The sequence below is a fragment of the Helicoverpa armigera genome, chromosome 20, assembly GCF_030705265.1.
Source record: "Helicoverpa armigera isolate CAAS_96S chromosome 20, ASM3070526v1, whole genome shotgun sequence".
Classification (NCBI taxonomy): Eukaryota; Metazoa; Arthropoda; class Insecta; order Lepidoptera; family Noctuidae; genus Helicoverpa; species Helicoverpa armigera.
The window spans coordinates 6080894-6100093 of NC_087139.1; the positions used below are offsets into that span (position 1 = coordinate 6080894).

At 38.8% G+C, this 19200-nt stretch overlaps 1 protein-coding gene across 6 annotated transcripts in view; it reads left to right on the forward strand.

The window, feature by feature from the left end:
* Positions 1-19200, forward strand: part of LOC110373496 (ETS-like protein pointed) — a 122960-nt gene that overhangs the window by 76492 nt on the left and 27268 nt on the right. For 4 of the 6 annotated variants that reach the window (XM_021330779.3, XM_021330778.3, XM_021330775.3 and 1 more), the window contains exons 4-6: positions 10709-10825; positions 14830-15033; positions 15362-15493. In XM_021330779.3, the coding sequence (XP_021186454.1) occupies positions 10709-10825; positions 14830-15033; positions 15362-15493 (453 nt within the window). Of the gene's footprint in view, positions 1-4599; positions 4955-10708; positions 10826-14829; positions 15034-15361; positions 15494-19200 lie in introns of all 6 variants that reach the window. The other 2 variants (XM_021330781.3, XM_021330780.3) reach the window with 1 other exon arrangement.

The following is a 19200-nucleotide window of genomic DNA, read 5'->3' on the forward strand; positions in this document are numbered from 1 at the left end:
CAAACCATACTTATTTTATGACAGCCGTCCTACAATTATATATTTCGCGATAATTAGAGAGATGCCGGAAAATCTCGCATCGCACAGCCTTTGCTGCCAAATACCAACGCTCTAATCATTTTTGTATTTGGAATCTGACGTTAATTTGTCGATGGATAGATCTTCTCTCTGCCAGACTATAATTTATCTTTCGAAACATTCACTCTAAGTGGTAGCTGTGAATTTTACCCCTAATTAATATGGAGATTTCTAAATGAGCAAAAAACCTTCTCAAGTTTTAGATACCATAAACCAGACAGTTATGTTGGGTACTTATTAGTTTTTCTCGACGAACCCAAGTTTGGAAAAGTCGTGCAACGTTTTTTTATCGAATTGAGCAATTTTACTAAGGTAGCAACTACATTGAGTCTAATGGTCTAATATGTACTAGCTCAATTAAATTATTTACACCAATTATAAACCCTATTTAGTACGAAATAAATTCGAATAGATTTCGTTTCTTATTGATCAAATCTGTACCTATACGTGGCCAATAAATTCGAACTGATTTATATGAATGAAACAGCAATCTAGAAACCGAATAGATAGCAAACATATTTATCTAGCAATTGGCCCTACTTAAAACAAATATGTATGTGGTAACAAAAGTAATCCTATATGAGTCGGAGCGGAGCGAGCGTCAGTCCGTAATAACGTTTTAATTGAATGGTCGGAGGTCAAATCACTTGCGCCCCGCGTGACCCAGCCTCGACACCGCGCCGCTACAGACTCATCCACTCTCACATAACAACTAACACTTTCAACAAACCAAACTTACACAAACCTAAAGAATTTACGCTGATCGCATGCTAATATTGACTCAGGCTTACGCTAACAATGTTACGATCATTATTATGTGGCAACACTAAACAAAGTATAAAAGCTCGCTTGCTTGCGCACAAACTGCACAATCTATTGCTATTGTTCACATAAACAAGCCGCCGAATTGTTAACTCTTGTTATACAAGCTCGCATTGTTCCACATTTGAATCGTGCGTCCCGCGTCACTCGATTCGCCGAAGCATCCATTGTCGCCATGTTTGTTGATGCGCGCGCAATCCGTGCAAAACCGTGCAAAATCTCGCGAATACTTTGGCCGAAATCAAAACATGCATTGATACGCACTGCGGGAACAAACCAGTTCTCGAACGCATCACAATGTAGCTAGTGGCTGAATATATGAATTCCGTAGCCTGATTTATGTCAAGAAACCGATACGCAACATTTACTTATTTTTATTTAAAAAGGAATTTGATCCAACGGAAAATATCTCTTCAGTCTTCATCAAATTCTGAATTGTGTACACAATAGAACCGTTACATCTATAGTACCATTAGCCCCCCGCAGTTATCGTAAATCCACTTAATTTAGAAATATTAAAATCTACAAGAGAATTAGTGTCCGTCTGCTTCATTGGTCCAGATATGCGGGTGTCCACTTTCCTATTAAGATGGGGTCGAAGATGCGACCCCATTTGACCGCGGGTTCACGCCACACTACAATATACACCTAGCACTTAAATAATACATATTTGCTTCATGAATTCCGCTAGTCTCGAGCCATCAATTAGTGTCGCACGACATTCGGTTACATTGTACATTAGCACTTATGTGGGTTATTGGTCCCGGCTACTCCGCCTACACTTCTGCATCTTTTGTTATTTAACATTGTTATCACTAGGTATACACGTGTCATATTCGTGATTATAGCGATTTGAACAGATAAAACTAATAAAAATCGCTCAAACAGATATTGGTTTGCGATAGCCCAACGAATTGATATTTCGATTCATCGCAGCGCTATGTCAAACAAAGGGAATCTAATGTCATAGAACGTGATCAAAATGTAATCTAGTAACAAATAAGAGACAAATGTAATGCGGTCGGTGTCATTGAGGCGTAGGGTGACAAATTGGGCGCGACAATCGAGTTAGTTGACCCGAGCCCCGGCCAATCTGTGCTCACACCACACGATTAACGGCCAGACACGCACTAACTGCCCTGTAATAGATACCAAGCTATCCGACACACTCAATTGTACTGCACAGATTACTGCAAGGGTTACACACTAACAATTAAAGGACCAGTCTTGCTACTGTCAATTCTCAATTAGTAAATTCTCACTCCGTTAAGCCGTTTAGGAACTTCGATTTTCATGATCTATGTTTGTTTTAGTTTAGATGTAGTAAGAAGCATGATTACCACATGGTTTAAACCTAAAACGACACATACGTACATTTCAGTCACTCCACCAAAGGTAATTCAAACACAATCAATCAAAATGCAATGAAGGATAACAATGTTGCAATAAATTGATGTGACTGCAATTGTTGCATCGTGATTATCCTTCAAAATATTCCAAAGATCGTGAAGTCAACAGACGTTCAACTGGACTGACCTCTATTGAACATAATTTTCGCTTTACGCCCCGTTGTGAGCTACTGCGCGTTATTTGACTATTGTCCTCCAATATTGGCCGAGTCAACTAGACTCATTGAATGCGACTACTTAGGACACAAAGGAACGTGCTGGTCTCAAACGTCAATAGAAATTCTCTCGTTCTATACCCTGTTGGACTTAATTGTCTGCTTTGCTTCAGCTTTTAATAAGCAATCAGTAGTTTTTCAATGACATCAATACATCAATCTTTGCTTAAACATTTAACAAAATGATCTTGGGAAATATTAAAACTAGGTATCAAAATATTCATCCGCATCGCTGTCAGCTGGGATCGTGCCCAAAAGGCTGGCTGCATTGCCACGCTGGATGGCAATGCATATCCTTTGACCGAAGTATAGGCCAGCCCTTTGGTCACGAGTGGACTCCACTAATCGCTTACTAATTTATCTTTGCTTTCATATTTGAGCATAATAAATTCAAGATTTGAGCATATCAATGAAAATTTTGGAAAATGATACAATTCTGCCCTTCAAACATGTCCCTTTTACAATTTTACACAGGGTCATTTGTCCAATAAAGCTACGACCAATAATATGACAGTTATGTTACTAAATGTGATTTTGATTAGAGACAATTCATCGCCCCCATCATGTTTCAAGCATGTTAGATTGACTAATACTATGTCAATTGTATTATTAGCTTCTAGATATATGAGACTATACTAACGTACGAATCATATAGAATAGACCACAGTCACTTTTCAAATATGTGGGAAATAATTGAAAGACAAAATGCTGGTTATAAGTACACCCCTGCCTAAAACTTTGGGCAAAAACAGGAATGATGGGAATAAAAACTAAAATGACTGTCTTATCTACATAATCCACTATTAAAAAATAAATTAGCGCTTAAGATAAGCGTGGACAAAAAAACTAAATTTTAATATCCTCTAAGACCGTGTGAACCGATCAAAATTCATTGAAAAGAGTCTTAACAGATTAACCATTAATCACTTGTGGTTGTAGCTAAGTTTTTTTAACAATAACATCTATTACCACCCCTTTTTGGGGAACATTTTTTAATAAAGCGAAATGAAGATGTTTACTGGTACTTAACCCTTGAACTACTGATGTGGGGTCCAAAGTGGCAATATCATCAATTTGTGTCGCTCACTTATTAGATATTCGAAAGTGTTATGAGTTTGGATATTAAGTACATAAACACTGATTATTATCTGAAACTATCATTATTAAATTACGTTGCACACCCTCATGATTTAAAGTAGATATCAATTGTTTAAAATGAATATTCAAACAATGCTTAAAGCTGTGTTTGTTGTTAGAAAGTATAGTTAAAAAGCTTGTCCATGTTTTCCGTTAGAGCTCTCACAGACAAACGTTATTGTAATTGTACCCATATCGTGGTCACGCACAACGAAATAAACATACACAATTATGGTACATTATAACTACCGAATGTTTAGTACTTGGTGAACAGGTTAACTGCATGTAGGTCATTATGTATTTTAATTATAAAATGATATAACAAAAAAAACAATACATTTAAATCAAGTACATCATTTTCATCAAGTAAGAGAAGAATTGGGTGAAAATGCTGTAAAACATTTTTCCTAGTTATTTTTATATTTTTCTTCCCTTGTACATGGCTATGTTATTTTACAAAAGTTACTAGTAAGTTGTTATAAGCTCTTTGCGTATAGTGAATACAAACTTTCTTAACACTGTTAGTAAATTGACTTACGTGAGCAAAATGACAAGTCTCGGGCTAGTGGTTTGCGTGAGAACAACCCCGTGGTACCCGCTCGTGTACAGGGGTGGTGCGAGGGTGGGAACACTCGGGGTAAGTGGGGTACCGGGCCGGAAGCGCCTGCGTCGGATCGTTCCGCACACCTGTGGGAATGTTTGCCACTACCCTACACCTCATACCTCCGCCGCTCTCTGACAGCCTAGTACTTTTAACAATTATCATTCAACCGCGCTATCGTTTATCTCTTAATAACCACTCTACAATTATTTATAGCCATTGCTGTAGATAAAAACTAACAAAGCTTTAATTTATTACTACACAGTTACGTATTCATCTCAAACGGCAGAAATAAAAGTCAAGTGCACAATTACATGTAATATTTCTCTATTATCAGGTGCTGTTATAAAACAGAAAACAATGAACAGTGATAGAATAAGAATGAACTTTTTCCCCGTCACGTGACAATAGTATCATCGCCAAAATGAAAAATAGCGAGGAGTGTTTAGACTGATTATAAAAACTGACAAAGGAAACAGTGTGATATTTATTGATCTTATTTAAAGTTTAAGTAAATAGTGTAAAAAAGTTGTAAATATAAGTAAAGTGAAAAAAACTATATAAAATATCAGCCTGCTGGCGGGTTGTGATTCGGACTTCAAGAGCCCGTAACAGACAACTCATCAAGGCGACGGCGGCCATCGCAGGCATGGGAATCAAAGTCATGATGAAAGCTTTCAATAAGCCAAAAGGTAAGACCTAGCAAAACAAACATCAAACCCTAATCTAAAAAAATACAAACACCTGTTATTTCCACCTGACTATTGATCGTTAAAAATATTGAACAATTGTATCAACTAAATCATAGAGCAGACCGCTCCACAATGGCGTGCGAATTTCAAATATGGATCGCCATCGAAGGAATCGTTACAAAAATGGCGACGCATGATCCTCGCTTCGCATTGGTGACGCAACCGCGCAACGCTCTCGGTTTCGCGTGCACTTGTCCCGAATGTGAACACGCCGTGACCGACACAAAAATATGAAAACGTTCATTTTCTAAATTATTACCTATGGCACGGCTAAGTTTACAGAATACTGGACACTACGTGGAAGAAGTGATGAAACGCAACCATGGTTTATAGGTACTATGCAATCTTTTTTGACTTTAGGAACGTCTTAATTCAAATTGTCTTTGCAGACACTTATAAATAGTACGAAGTTTTAAAAGTTATATAATTTGTGCCCTCATTCTAAATCAAAGAACTTTCGAAAGGAAACCCTAAAAACACTCAGTAAGAAATAAAATATTAATACCTAAATCAATAAACCGAACAGGCGAACAGCGCATCATATCGCAACTCAATTTCCTTTAATATCACTGTATTTTGAAACATAGCGTGTCCGGCTCCGCTACCTAGGGACGCAGTTGAGCAACACTCGGCCAACCATTACCGTAATTATGACTAGCTCCTCGTATGCTCTGCTGATCTTGAAAGTAAAGACCTTGCGTGCTCATAACCTGAGAACTAGAAACAATGTTTGTATACAAACTGGCTGCTTGTTAATCGACCCCGACACACGTCTGCGTTCACGTGCGTGGTCTACTGGTCGCGGGTCAAGCTGTCCATGTGTAAAGTATACTTGTTGAAAAATATAAATTGTTTAGGAAACAAAATAAAACGGTTTCGAAAGTCTTATCCAGTCTCTTGCGTCTCCATGTAAGCATCCTTCGATAACTAAAATCATCGAATCAAAATGCTAATTGAATACGAAAACACATTTATTTAATTAAACGTCATGTCGTAAAGCAAGATAATGTTCGCTTCCGTCCAAACATTACGTGTGGTGCGCATCTCGCGCCGCGGACTCGCACAGGAGCGGACGTGTCACCTCCGAGCTAACAAGCTGAACTATGTAACCGGTCCACATGCAGTAGCTGAGGACGCACGGTTTCTCATGCGACGAACAATGGCGCTATCAATGAGGCAAACAACGGATTTACGACTCAACACATTCTCTGGGCCATAAAAAGTCATAACAATTTACGGGCATAACAAAGAAACAGTGGCATCTAGTACGGGAGCTAATAACGCGCACCAGCAGCAGCGCAGCGCGGGGGCGTCCATTCACGCCGCTGATTGGCCCATCCGGTGCGCGCTCAATGAGATGATGCGCGCGCGCAGCGGCCGCCGCGCCGCCTCTGTCATTGAGCAAAGGTCCGTCGCCTACGTTCGTGATCAACGCAGCCACAGATCACTGAAAGATAACTAGCATTGTTAGATTCTCCACCTCGGAACGTAAAAACGATGACCAACTCCGATATCGCATTAGGAATGTTATAACAAACGCGCTCTGAAAGATATGAAAACGCGTGGGACGTTTGCTTCTCACTGTCTTTTTCAAATATACTGGACCTATTGTACTTACAAATACGTATCTTACAATAACAGTCAAGAAACGGTTGACCAGCGTAACGAATTTTAATGCATTAAATAAAAGTACATCTCATACGCAAAACGTTCATTTTCTGCGTCAGTGAGCAGGGAACCGTTTGAACAATAACAATTTTACCGCATTATGGCATAACCCTCCTCCACGCTTGAACGAGTTGAAGGGTGACATCGGTAAGCAAATGAACAATTTTTCAAAACGCATACAATAATTGGCTTCACACGGTAACGATATGCTTCAAGGTAATAAGATTTGTCACGAACCATGCATTTCGACAGTTATTTGACTAATATCCCAAATTGATTCAAAATGTACGCATGAAAGCCAGAAATAATTTTAATGGAGACTTTCGAAATTGACAACTACATTCACAAATAAGGCAGTTACATACAAATTATTGCTTTAATCGTAGCTTTTAGCAAGAATGATCGTTTTGCAATGATATTTAGTATAATTATAAGCAAAAAGACGGCGGCGATTTGAATGCGAAACAGCGCACGCGCCGTTTACGTCACGCGACGTTCCAAGTTCAAACGGTGAACAATGGGTTCGGTAAAAATGGCGCGAGCTTTTGTTCTGGCGGGCTATTGTGGACGCCGCTGTAGAGATTGCTCGACTATGAAGATACACATAAAATTATTCATGTATCAACACCTATTTTCCTCTAACGAAATGAGGTATTCAAATACCGTATAATGTGCCACACAATGTGTTGGGTTTTTTGGTCTCAAGGTTTTTTAGTTCATACGATTGACTGCACTTCAGCACTCGTTGGGTTCATATTCTACGCCTATGAAAACCTATCATGAAAAATGTATAGAACGCAAAATTTATATTAGAAGTCAATATTAAGATAAACTGGCCTTACATAATGAAGTCATTTCATTTCCTTATCCACTCAGTTTAGGTGGACGCAACAAGTGTCGGTTGGTCTCCCCTCGACCCTCGTTCGCCACCTGTTACCAACCATTGAACATTAGCATAATGTGAAATGTGTTGGATGTAAGGAACGTAGCCTGTTGCGTGCATTGTTCTTGCTGTTACACATTCTTATATTGCGGGTAGTGGAATTTCTAGATCGCTTTGTGATATCGAAATTATTTTCTTAAACTTTCTAAGGTGGAGTTGAGTACCTAACCCGTATAATGTTATTGGATCTACATACATAGAAACGTGGAGTAGATATGGCCACAAAAAAAAATCAAACAAATTAAATCGTAATTTGAAAACAATCGACGTATTACAAAAGACTGCCGAAAGTATGAAGGTTGCGGCCCGTCCTCGGCGGTTCGGCCACGGCTGAGCCACTCGGCGCATCTCCGGTGCTTTGTGCACTTATCTACGCCATTCACGATTCTCTTCAGCCAGCTACGATACCGAGAACCTTACACATGTTTAGAACATCTCCATGACTTGATACATTGTTTGTTTTTAAGCCGTTCTATTTTTAAATCGCGGACAAAAAATCTACTGCTATTTTTTTTTGTTTTAACCAGCCAGCCTTCCATTTAATGGCTATAATTAAGTAATACAAATTTTCCGTTCGTACTTATAAGCTATCAGTGACAATATCGTACAACGGATGGCGCTCATCGGAAACTATGGGACAATTAAACCGAAATCCCTCAGGATTAATTACTTTAATTACGGAAACGGAAGTCTTGTCATCGTAGTTTTTGTACATCAAAAATGCCATTCCAGATCTTAATGCCAAGCACGAATGTTATTCGTGCCACCACCTTCTTGCATTATCCTCCGCAGATAATTACGATCTTAAGAAATACAAGGCATCTCGGAAAATCATGTTTTCTTTTTGAGCGTTGATAGTTTCGTATTTAAAGGGTTGTTAGTTAGAAAAACATAAAATAAATTCGTTTTATTCATCGGGGTATTAAATTAGTCATTATTTGTTTTCAAATTATTTTTTCACAATCTCGTGAAGTGAGTTTTACAGGCGAATACGACAGTGCCATTCTGCAAACTTTATAACAGTCAAATATAATTAATGTTCTTTTCATCTTAGAAAAAAAACAACCTTGGTACAATCCCAACACTCGAGTTAACGACCACGGAGGCGGTGCATATATTTACGTTTAAACATTTGGATGACACGACTTTTTCTATAACATTCAAAATAATTTTAAAGAACATAAGTTTTAATATTATGTACTTTTATTTACCAAGTTGTTTGATGTGAAAATATGTGTAACATCATTAATTAGTTGGGAATGGTTTGATCTTGAAATAAAAGATGTAGTAGGTACCTACTTGCTTTTTTGTTTTTCATTGAGAGAAATATGAATTAGAGAGCCATCAGTCGTGAACAATTACTGTGGCCTGGAGGCTGGCTAGCGTTCGTTCGAATCAGTAACTTGTATTATATTGGCGCGGATATATCGTACGCGCAGGTGCCTTATAAACGCGATACATTCTACACACGCATATAATATAATATCAAGTCTACAATGACCATAAAAAGCATATTGTGTAATGCACATTGCATGTACAGAGATGAGCTTAAATACTTCAATTAAACGAGCCATTAATTCCACTGAGGTAAATAAAAATTCATCAAGATGAAACGCGAACTTTTTTGATGCGTGAACAAATTGCCGTCTTGAAATCGTTCAAGCAATGTTATTCACAATTTATCTCGCTGCCATTGACTGAAAAAAAGAATAAAGAAGATTCTATGAAATTGCGTGAAATCTTCAATGATAGAAATTATACTAACAATGTAATCACAGCACGCAGTTCCTACAGGGTTGGTATAAAAAGATGTGTATGCGCAATAATCGTGAGTCAAGTGCAGCTGCGCGAGATATATAGTGCGAGTAAATCACAATGCGCGAGAGTGCCTGCAATTAATGCCGGCGTGATTCGCAACCGACGCAACTTTGACCACCTTGCACCAACGGGCACCTCCGCGATATCTACACTAAAAATAGAATAAACAACCCTATTATATTGTTACTTTGTCTTAGACATTTTCTAAATCCAAGTCACATGAAAACTAGATACGAAAATTATGTTATAAAAACACAATTAACGGTTAAAAATGTTACAGTTGTTTTGAATGCATAGATCAGAGATTTCGTCGTATGGAAAATTTCATTCGACTCATTTGGAGACATCAAAACATGACACTATTGAAACAGACCGCATTTACACAACATCAAAGAGCCGAGCAACGTCTCGAGCCTTATTTACTTAATTGTGATTGGAATACAAAATTCTTTCGCTCTAATTGAAACTCAAACGACGAACACAGAGAAAAATTTAAATTATATCAGAACGAGGTTCAGCTAGAGCAGATCAGAGGCCGAGCGGGCACCGACCGTGGGAGAGGTGCACAAATCTCCGCATCTCAGAACTGGTCGGCAGGTGCGCGCGCGCAGCACTCACACACGCGCAGCTCACGCGCACATGCGCCACAAACCAGGCGCACTTATGAATGAAGCCTACAAACCTGCACAAGAACTACACACGTACAGTCACGCACACACATACACTAAATTCAATCTTGCTTGTTTATCTCTGATTTATTTTATTCGAAACCATCAAGTCTCAAAAAGTTGGCTATTAATTTGTTCTTCGGTGCTCGGTATAAATGCCGTAGATAAAGTAATTAATCCGATAGATAATGATCTCGGTTGACAAGAGCTTGAACTTCTTCTGCGCTCGAAAACGTCCAACATTAAATAAACGGTGAAACTACGGCGTTAATCTATGTGGATGTAGTTCGAAATAACCCTTAGGCTTATGAATAACTCATTGCAAGCAGATCAGATCTAGCGCCCATGCATATGAACAAACCTGATTATAAGAAGCTTATTAAAATAATAAATAGCATCTACCTAGTCTAAGAGAATCAGAGCGCTTGTCGTTTTACAAACGGTGCCTTCTAAGAGTGCCAGATTTTAGACTCAAGAATTACACACCGCAAAATATTCGAGGGTCCAATCAATTAGGCAGCAACATTATGACACTGAAGTAGAATAAATCAAGTAAAAAATACAAATATCTAATGAGTTACGTATGTATTGTTACAGACATCCCGTCGCAGGTGCCGCCGCTGACGCCCGGCACCAACAAGAAGATGGCCGAGGCGCTGAAGGCTACCTTCGCCTCCTGGGAGAAGGAGCAACTGCGCCTCGGCGTACCCAAAGGTAAGGCACTACTGCTTTCTTACTTGAAGAAAATAGTTGAAGTATTAGAACGATCTTTACATACTCTATCTTTTTGATGGTCACGGTTACGGATCTCGAATGAAATACGTTAACCTAAGTATTACCTTAATTATATAGGATACTATTCACTTTACATAGCTAATTTCGTGACCATTATATCCAAATAATTAACATTTGTTTATAGACAATTAAAGTAAGCATTGGATGGAGGTTGAGCTATAAAGTACACTCTAATTACCGTTTAACGTTCAGTAAATGCTTAGATAATTTCACACTAAGACATTGCGTTATGTTCAGCCGCAAAGCCATGAGAAAATACCCCAGCAATGGTTTATTTCTCAGTAATGTAAACGCCGGCGTTCATTTGGAAGCGTTCACCAATAGCACTTTATGCTCAGGAAGAAAAGGCAATAAAACCGCATAAATATTAATTTTAGACTTCAGTCGCTCGAGATCTGAAGACGGAGGGAAAAAATCATCTCATGTTATTCTTAATGCGATCAGTTCATTTTAATACGATGCACCTGCTTTTAAGTAAGCTAATAAAATTATGATGAATTTCTGTTAGTAAGTCGCACGTTGCATTCGGAATCCCGTCGCTGGTTCTAGCAGATGACCATGCTTGTAATCATTAAAGTGCAAATTGGTCGTCTGGTGTGGTCTGAGCTGCGTACAAGCGCGACAAATAATCGTCTGAGTTTTTGTGACCGCGGAGGTAAAGTGAAGTCGTTAGCGCGTAAGAATGTTCTGATAGCCGTCTTGTTTTTCCCTTGTTCAATATTTAAGTGTATACTGGTTACAAGCAAAAACTGTTAGCGTACAGTTGACAAAGCGTATAAATACAAGGTATCATTTGCATATGGTAATGTGACGGACGCGTCGCCGTGTCGCGACCGCCGCGATACACTCACCCACCTTTGTTGGTGACTGAACACCACACTTTTCTTTACTTTTGCTAAAATAATCGATTTTTCAGTTACAAAAATCGATACCGAAGTGCATTAATTTTTTAACTCTTCATCCTACAAAATAGAATCACTTGTTCTCTTTCAGAAGGGGGTATTGTCACTTAGCTCTGTTAATTGTAGTCAGTGTAAAACATATTGCTATTTGCCTAGGATCATACCGTGGACAGGTGGCGGGTTCGATGCCCTAGCGCGGCGGAAGTGCGTGCGTCTGCGCCGCGTCTATTCGCGCTTCCGGTGTGCCCGCGCGCATCTAACACGAAATCACGCGCAGGATATGAATAACACTTGCTAAATCTTTTATGATTATTGTATTTTATCAATGGAACACGTATTGGGTGCTAACGAAGCTACAGTTTATTGAGAAACTATCAACTTGAATACGAATTCTATAGTTTGTTTTGACGGTATTTTAAGTAAAACGTATTTAAATAATGTAAAGTTAGTTACGAAATAACAATAACTCGTGGTCGTAACAGAAGTTCGAGTGTGCGTCAGTTCGACGCGTTGTCAAATCGACTTGATTCTTTAATTGTTCAACGTAATCAATTCAGTAATAAAACCTCATTAGATAATTTTAAAGTACTCTGAATTGACAACCTCGTTTTGCAACCTTCTTTTTTTTCAAGTGATATCAATTTACGATCACATCATTAATCAGGGTAATACCAGTGGCAACACGAGTCCCGCACAGGATTGTCCAAAAAGAAACATTCCATTTATAATACTAAGCGATTCAATCGTCTCCCATAAGCAGCTTTATCGTTCTTTTTTAATAAAAGTTTGTTTATCTAAAATAAAAGCTTACAGGAATAGAATCTTATAATTATTTGAAAGATACGAAAAAAAACTCGCTAACAAATAAAGGTACTTAGATATATGATCTTAATAAACTTGCAAAACAAATGCAACTCACTCAATCTCAATAACAATTACGCTTACTTAGCTATATTTTGTCTACTATCCCATCAGGCATCGTGTGTGGGAATACTCCCCCTTTAATCCTGGCAATATCAGTTTAGATAACGGTTAGATGTTATCAGAGTGCAACACATGACGACGATAAGTAGCTAAGAAACTGGTACCTCTAAAAATAACATTTACGCTCTAATTGAACTCGTTTGAAGAACCAAGCTGTTTGATAAAGAAATGGGCTTATATTTAAAAGATATGGTTTGCAACAAAGTATACCTACTTATATAAATACGTATGTGTTTATTGTATTGTTTAAAGAACTTGTACAGAATCTTATAGGTACACAGGAACCCTATTCAAACGAATAAAGAAATCGCAATAGCCATCAATGCAAACCACATCAAATCAGGTGCACATTTGTTCTTATAAAACGTAAAAAATACACTACATTATTTCTTAAACAAAATCCACAGAGCTATAAAGAAAACAGTCAATGGAACGTAAACAAAGTCAAAGATCGTTCATTGTAGTTTTACAGTCGTAAAGCCTGTGCCTTATCTTTTTCGAGATCTTAACATTTAATAAAATGAATCCCAGCATTCACAATGATGTCCTATAGTAGCTCGGACATCGTTATCTCACAATCGACTGATAATAAAATTACTCTATTAACATAAGAACTGGCTTGTACACAGGTGCGACTTTATTTATTAGTTAAATAATACATTAAACATGTTGTTTTTAATACTGAAGTCTCGTAATAGGAAATCTAAAGAAATTATATAAACACCATTATAACAAGCTATGTAGGTACTAAACACTAGTGAAATCGTATAGGGAATCTATTTTAAAATAGGTATTACTAACCATCGTAATCGAATCGATATTCATACAATTTCTCTATACCGCATATCTAAAACTACAGACGTTTTCATTCATTACAAAGTCTCGTACGCAGTTCTCGTGGCAACTCATAGCATTAACCATTGCCCGCCAAGTCGCGACGGCCACCGACTAAAAGCTGTAATTAAACTAATTATTTATTATTAGACAGCTCTCCCGCTTCTGAGGGAAAAACTCAAGTTGCAAGTGTAAGAGCAATCTATAACATAACTCCATTTGTATCGATTTAGTTTTTCTAGTTGTTAACCTAGCTAGCGGCGATTAGAAAATATTTAATGGCCACCACTGATTAGATTGATCGCTCTTCCTTGTGAAGCTGCGAGCGCAGCGGTAAACCCTTTTCCTTGAGTAAATAATGATTGGCGTGAACTGTTTTCTTTGCCCTTCCATATTACTAGAGATAAGAATGTAGTTGTATGACAGGACGAGATAAACAGAATGAATTTTTGTGCTTGTTTATCGGTTTGTAATCAACATTATCCTAGTAGACGTCAAGCTTACTACATAAATATGACATTACCCGTAGTTGAAAGTTGGTATTAAACTATTGGGTTAGATACCTATTTAATAGAAATAGCATTAGAAATCATTTATCACAGCTGTAAAGACAATCGGTTGGGTGCATACATTGGGCGTCAAGGTCGGGCCGCTTCCGGCGCGTGAGGCAAGTTCCGCTGTTAGGCAAGCCGTCGGTTCGCTGCGCCTGCGCCACTAATTGTTGATGTTGCAGCCCTTACCGTCCGGCTATCATACTGCACTCGATAGCACCAATCACGGCCACTGAACCTCCAATTTCATACGCTCCTCATATCTACAAATACATCTTCAATCGTAATTGGTGATCGTTAAACTAATATTACTATGTTATCGATCACAATTATTTGGTAACAACCTTTATTTAAAACAGATTTCTCAAGTTATTAATAGCAACGAAGCGAAACTGATGTTTGAAATAACACTCTATGGTACCTAAGACGTCTGTCTTAGGTACCATTGTATTAACTAGCTTCTGCTAGTGGTTTAGGAACCGTAGGAACCTCTGCACGAACACGGATAAAAAGTAAACTATCTAACCCTAAAATATTTTTGAAATCGGACCAGTCCCTGAGATTAGCTCGTTCAAGCAAACAAACAAACTCTTCAGCTTTATAATATTACAATAAATTCGTAAAACTTAGCTAATCACCATTTTATCCTCAGATCCTCGTCAATGGAACGAGGCGGCGGTGGCGGCGTGGCTGCGCTGGGCCGCGCGCGAGTTCTCGCTGGAGGGCGTGGCGCTGCAGCAGTTTGCGCGCACGCAAGGCAAGGACATCTGCGCCATGGGGCGCGAGGAGTTCGTCGCGCGCGCACCCGCCTTCATGGGCGACATACTGTGGGAGCACCTCGAGATACTGCAGAAAGGTAGGTATTTGTATACTGCTGTGGCATGTTTTATTTTTACATATTTTTTATCCTCTATCTCTTATGTACAAAAAGTAAGCCCGTATGTAAAGAATAGCTGAATTTTGATCGTGAGATCAAATTGTCCAAAATCTTACAAATATACTCAAGGTTTCCGAAACAAGTGGCAACATACATTTATCGAGCGAGGAAACGTATATAATGCTCATCACTCAGCCATTGCATCAGACCCAACTATCTTTGTCAGTTAACCGAGTCATCAAAAGACCTACAAGACAAATTCATTCCTCAAAAGACCTTGTCACTCATCCACCAACTTCTCCAATAGATGTGGAGAAGGAGCGCTCTCTGCTGGCCAACGTGCCGCCGAACATGTACGAGAGCAACGTGTGCCTGCCCGAGCTGCCCGAGTACAACATACCGCCGCCTGCGCACCACTACAATAACAACAATAATACTGGTAAGTCACACTTTTATGTGAAGGAGCAGTACTACGGAGTTTACCCTCAAAACAGTGACAATACAACCCCGAACAATATTTTTTTTTTTTAGTATAGTTACCACAATTTATGTAAAACGCAGCAAAGCTATTTAGAAATATAAGTATAAAATATTAAGGATACGCAAAAATATCACATGTTTATCTCGTATTAATCTAAAAGATAGGTGAGGTGAAAGGCTACGTCAAATGAAGCGTAGCTTATAGGTCCGGTCTACGAGAGGTCTACGACTGCTACGCCGTAGCGGCTACAAAGATTTTGTGATCAATAATATCAATCGATATTTTATCGATCGCAAAAATTAGTTTTTTGTAAAAATTCGATAATATAGGACTGAATTTATGTTTCATTATCATCACGCCTGTAATCTACGAAGAGGTAGGTAGGTTATAAAACAAATATAAAAAAACACGTAGGATTATAAAACAGTTGCTACTAGTGTTTACTCGTTTGAAACATAAACGTGTAATACAGATAAGGGGATGACGGTAAGTGCAGTAAAGTATGGCTCATTACAAGCAGCCGATAGCCCGACAATTAGGCGGAGCGCGAACCTCACATAGCACTTATGTGCAATGTCAGAAACGTATTTTTAGCACAGGATTAAATATAGTTTACATGTTACATGTGCAGTTGGTTATTAGGTATTCTGGGATTAATGATAATGTAGGGCATTTTTTCTTTAGAATTTGCATTAATGTTTACTGTGTGATACTTGTCAAAATAATAAATTAAGAGTGTTTTTCAATGTCACCGTGCACGTGTCCTTACGAGTCATATAATTGAACAGTTTACGATATGAGTAGCCCGTATGTTAGTCCTCTGACTAATGTAGTATGTAATAAGCATCCAGTTCACAGAATATAATTAAATGTAGTTTTATCACGAATTAAAAATAACTAATCGTAAGTCTAGACGAAATTACGATCAGTTCTGTAAAATAGATTGTTTTGACACAACGAAACAGTAAATGTCGACCAGAGTTAGGGAGATGCGGCTCATTTCACATCGACCTGTTAATCAGCACATAAATCTGATCGCAGTCACGTATATTACGCCGAATTATATAACTAATCTTACGAAATACACAGAAAAATAGGCCTTGTAGCCTATTACTGTAGTAGCTTTAAATTATAATTTGCTCTGACACGGAAATGTAGGCACAGTTTTGTAACAATTTAAGTGGCCACATCGCCAATAAGGACGTTTTGTCAAACGTCTCATTTGCGCTGAGTTATGTAACTGCGCGAGTCTTTAGGTATATGTCGGTAAATGATAATTAATCAAATTTTACAATCGGGGGTGGCTGCGTAATCTCACGGATAAAAGCTCATTTCCATTAGATATAAAACGTGGTGTTTATTGCGTTGTAAATCATCGGCGCGGGATGTTTTGACTGCATCGCGCTGCTCAGCTACTGAAATAATAAATTAACTAAGGAGACAAGATGTCCTCTGGCCGCCGTTAACTCGGGTGGTCTCGTCGCCACCTCTATTTAGACAACTAATTTACAAGACTAATTGATGAACAGCATATTTTATCATATTTTGGAAACAGATGATGATAGATAAAGTCTATATTCGGTGGGTTTGACCCAAACATTTTTCAAAGCACGGAATGTTAATGGATGACCAACACGAAATATTTAAAGTTATACTTACATTTAATCAAGAATAAAGATTTCTGAATGTTCACCTATTTTTCACTTGAATGATTGGTCTATTTGATAAACCCATTGATTTTGGATCTGTATTCTACATAAACTTCTTCCGAGCGCTATGCATCGTTTAACATAAATCCACTACAAACTACGTAAACCGAGCACAATAACTTTTACTGTTGCGATCGCTCACCTTAGTTCGATACCGTTTCGACTTACTAACTTAATTATAAAAACACTATCGTTGATAAAAAAGCGACGTTTTACAGTAACGTGTAAGTATCAGCACACATACGGTTTCCAGTCGGCTGGGCGTGTGGCGCAATACGTCGACCTTGGCGCTGTTTTTCCGCTCTCTTTCAGCTCAGCCGAGGTCTGCCAACCCGTCTTGCACCTTGTACCACAATTTCAAACGTGACATCTTCATTTTTTAACGATCCTATACTTCGTTGGTGACGCAAGAATAACCATGAAACATTTTTGCAATGTCGCTGGTTAATAAGCCAGGACAATGAGCCGTCTGAAGTGATTAAAAAACAAGGCCAGACAGGGAATCCTACGTTAATTTAGTGTCATAAATCACGTCCCACCCTGTAAGCTAAATTACTTGATCATTAAAATTGCGATGACGCTGCTGGAACAATGAAATCTTGCGTCTATTTTAAGAGCATAAGTATTTTACAAATTATATTTAGTGTAACACTTTATACGTGCACATGTTAGGTGAAACAAATGTTCAATTAAAGTACATTTTAAGAGTAGATTGTCCAATCGCCCCTACCACGAGGAGCGGCGCGTGCGCAGGTCGGCTCGCGTCAGTGTTCGCCCGCTGCGCTCTTACTCATCACTCGCATTACTCTTGCACGCACTACCTGAAAGTTCAGTGTCGGCACTAACTAGCACTTGAACCTTAATTATACTTTTTTTATTTTTCGTTTCGATTAGCACAGTAATTATTTTATTGTTGTTTTTCCTTCGCTGGTTGGGAGCGTGTCCCATAGGATAAGTGGCAAGTGACTCGAGTGTATGTGACACAGCATGGAGAGCCTGGATTCTGGTTAAGCTATGTTTTTGCATCCCAGCTCCCGCTCTAGGGACTCCACAGAGTTGGACCCTGCTATTGTGTGGCGTGGTGAGTTTCAGCTTTCTCAATCTGATGGAAATTATTTTGTCGTTTGACTTAGATACTCTTTGGGTCTGCGACCTAGGAGTCTGAAGCATATAGAACTTTTTAATAAGCGCAACTTGCATTTGCATTTTAAACACATTGCACATACTTTTTAATAACTTTTATTAGCTTCTAACGAATATGTCTAGTTACGTTGGTAGTCGTAATTACATAAATGTACCTACTGCAGTTCTAAAATTTTTTTTTTCTAAAATGACTTTATCGGTTCTCTTGAGCTTTGACTTTTAAACGTCCCGCTGAAAGTGAAGACGTGAGTAGAAGTGCACGAAGGCTGGTGTCGTCAGTGCATCGGCGTGCACTCGGCGTCGGGTGAGTTTCGCGTCCTCGCGTCAACTCGAGCGTGCCCAACTAATGCAAGTGGGCCGACGAAGCTGAAGGTTAACGCACAAAAACACATCGTATATATTCAATATTTTGCAACTGCACTCGTATTAATAAACCGTGTGTATGGTTAATGTTGTGCTGGTGCAATTTCGTGGCATCCGCGCTGTCGCAAGGGCCAGCGATCGCTTGCCGGCGGCACATCCTCGCGTTGCGCACTCGCCGACTAATCGCCGGACGTACGCCTCGGAACAACGTTGCAAAATCGCTTATACTTTAAACAATATGTCTAATGTTCTGAAAAATTCATGGGCACGATAGAGACCCGCGACATGCGACCCACTGGGCTGGAACGAACTCTTCTGGTGTGTACATACGCTTATCCTTGTATCTGTTACATGCCGATAACTGTTGATTATCCAAGCGGTTAAACATAAATTATAAGTACCGTAAACAGAAATCAAAAGCATGTCCTGAAATAATACGACATCAACAAG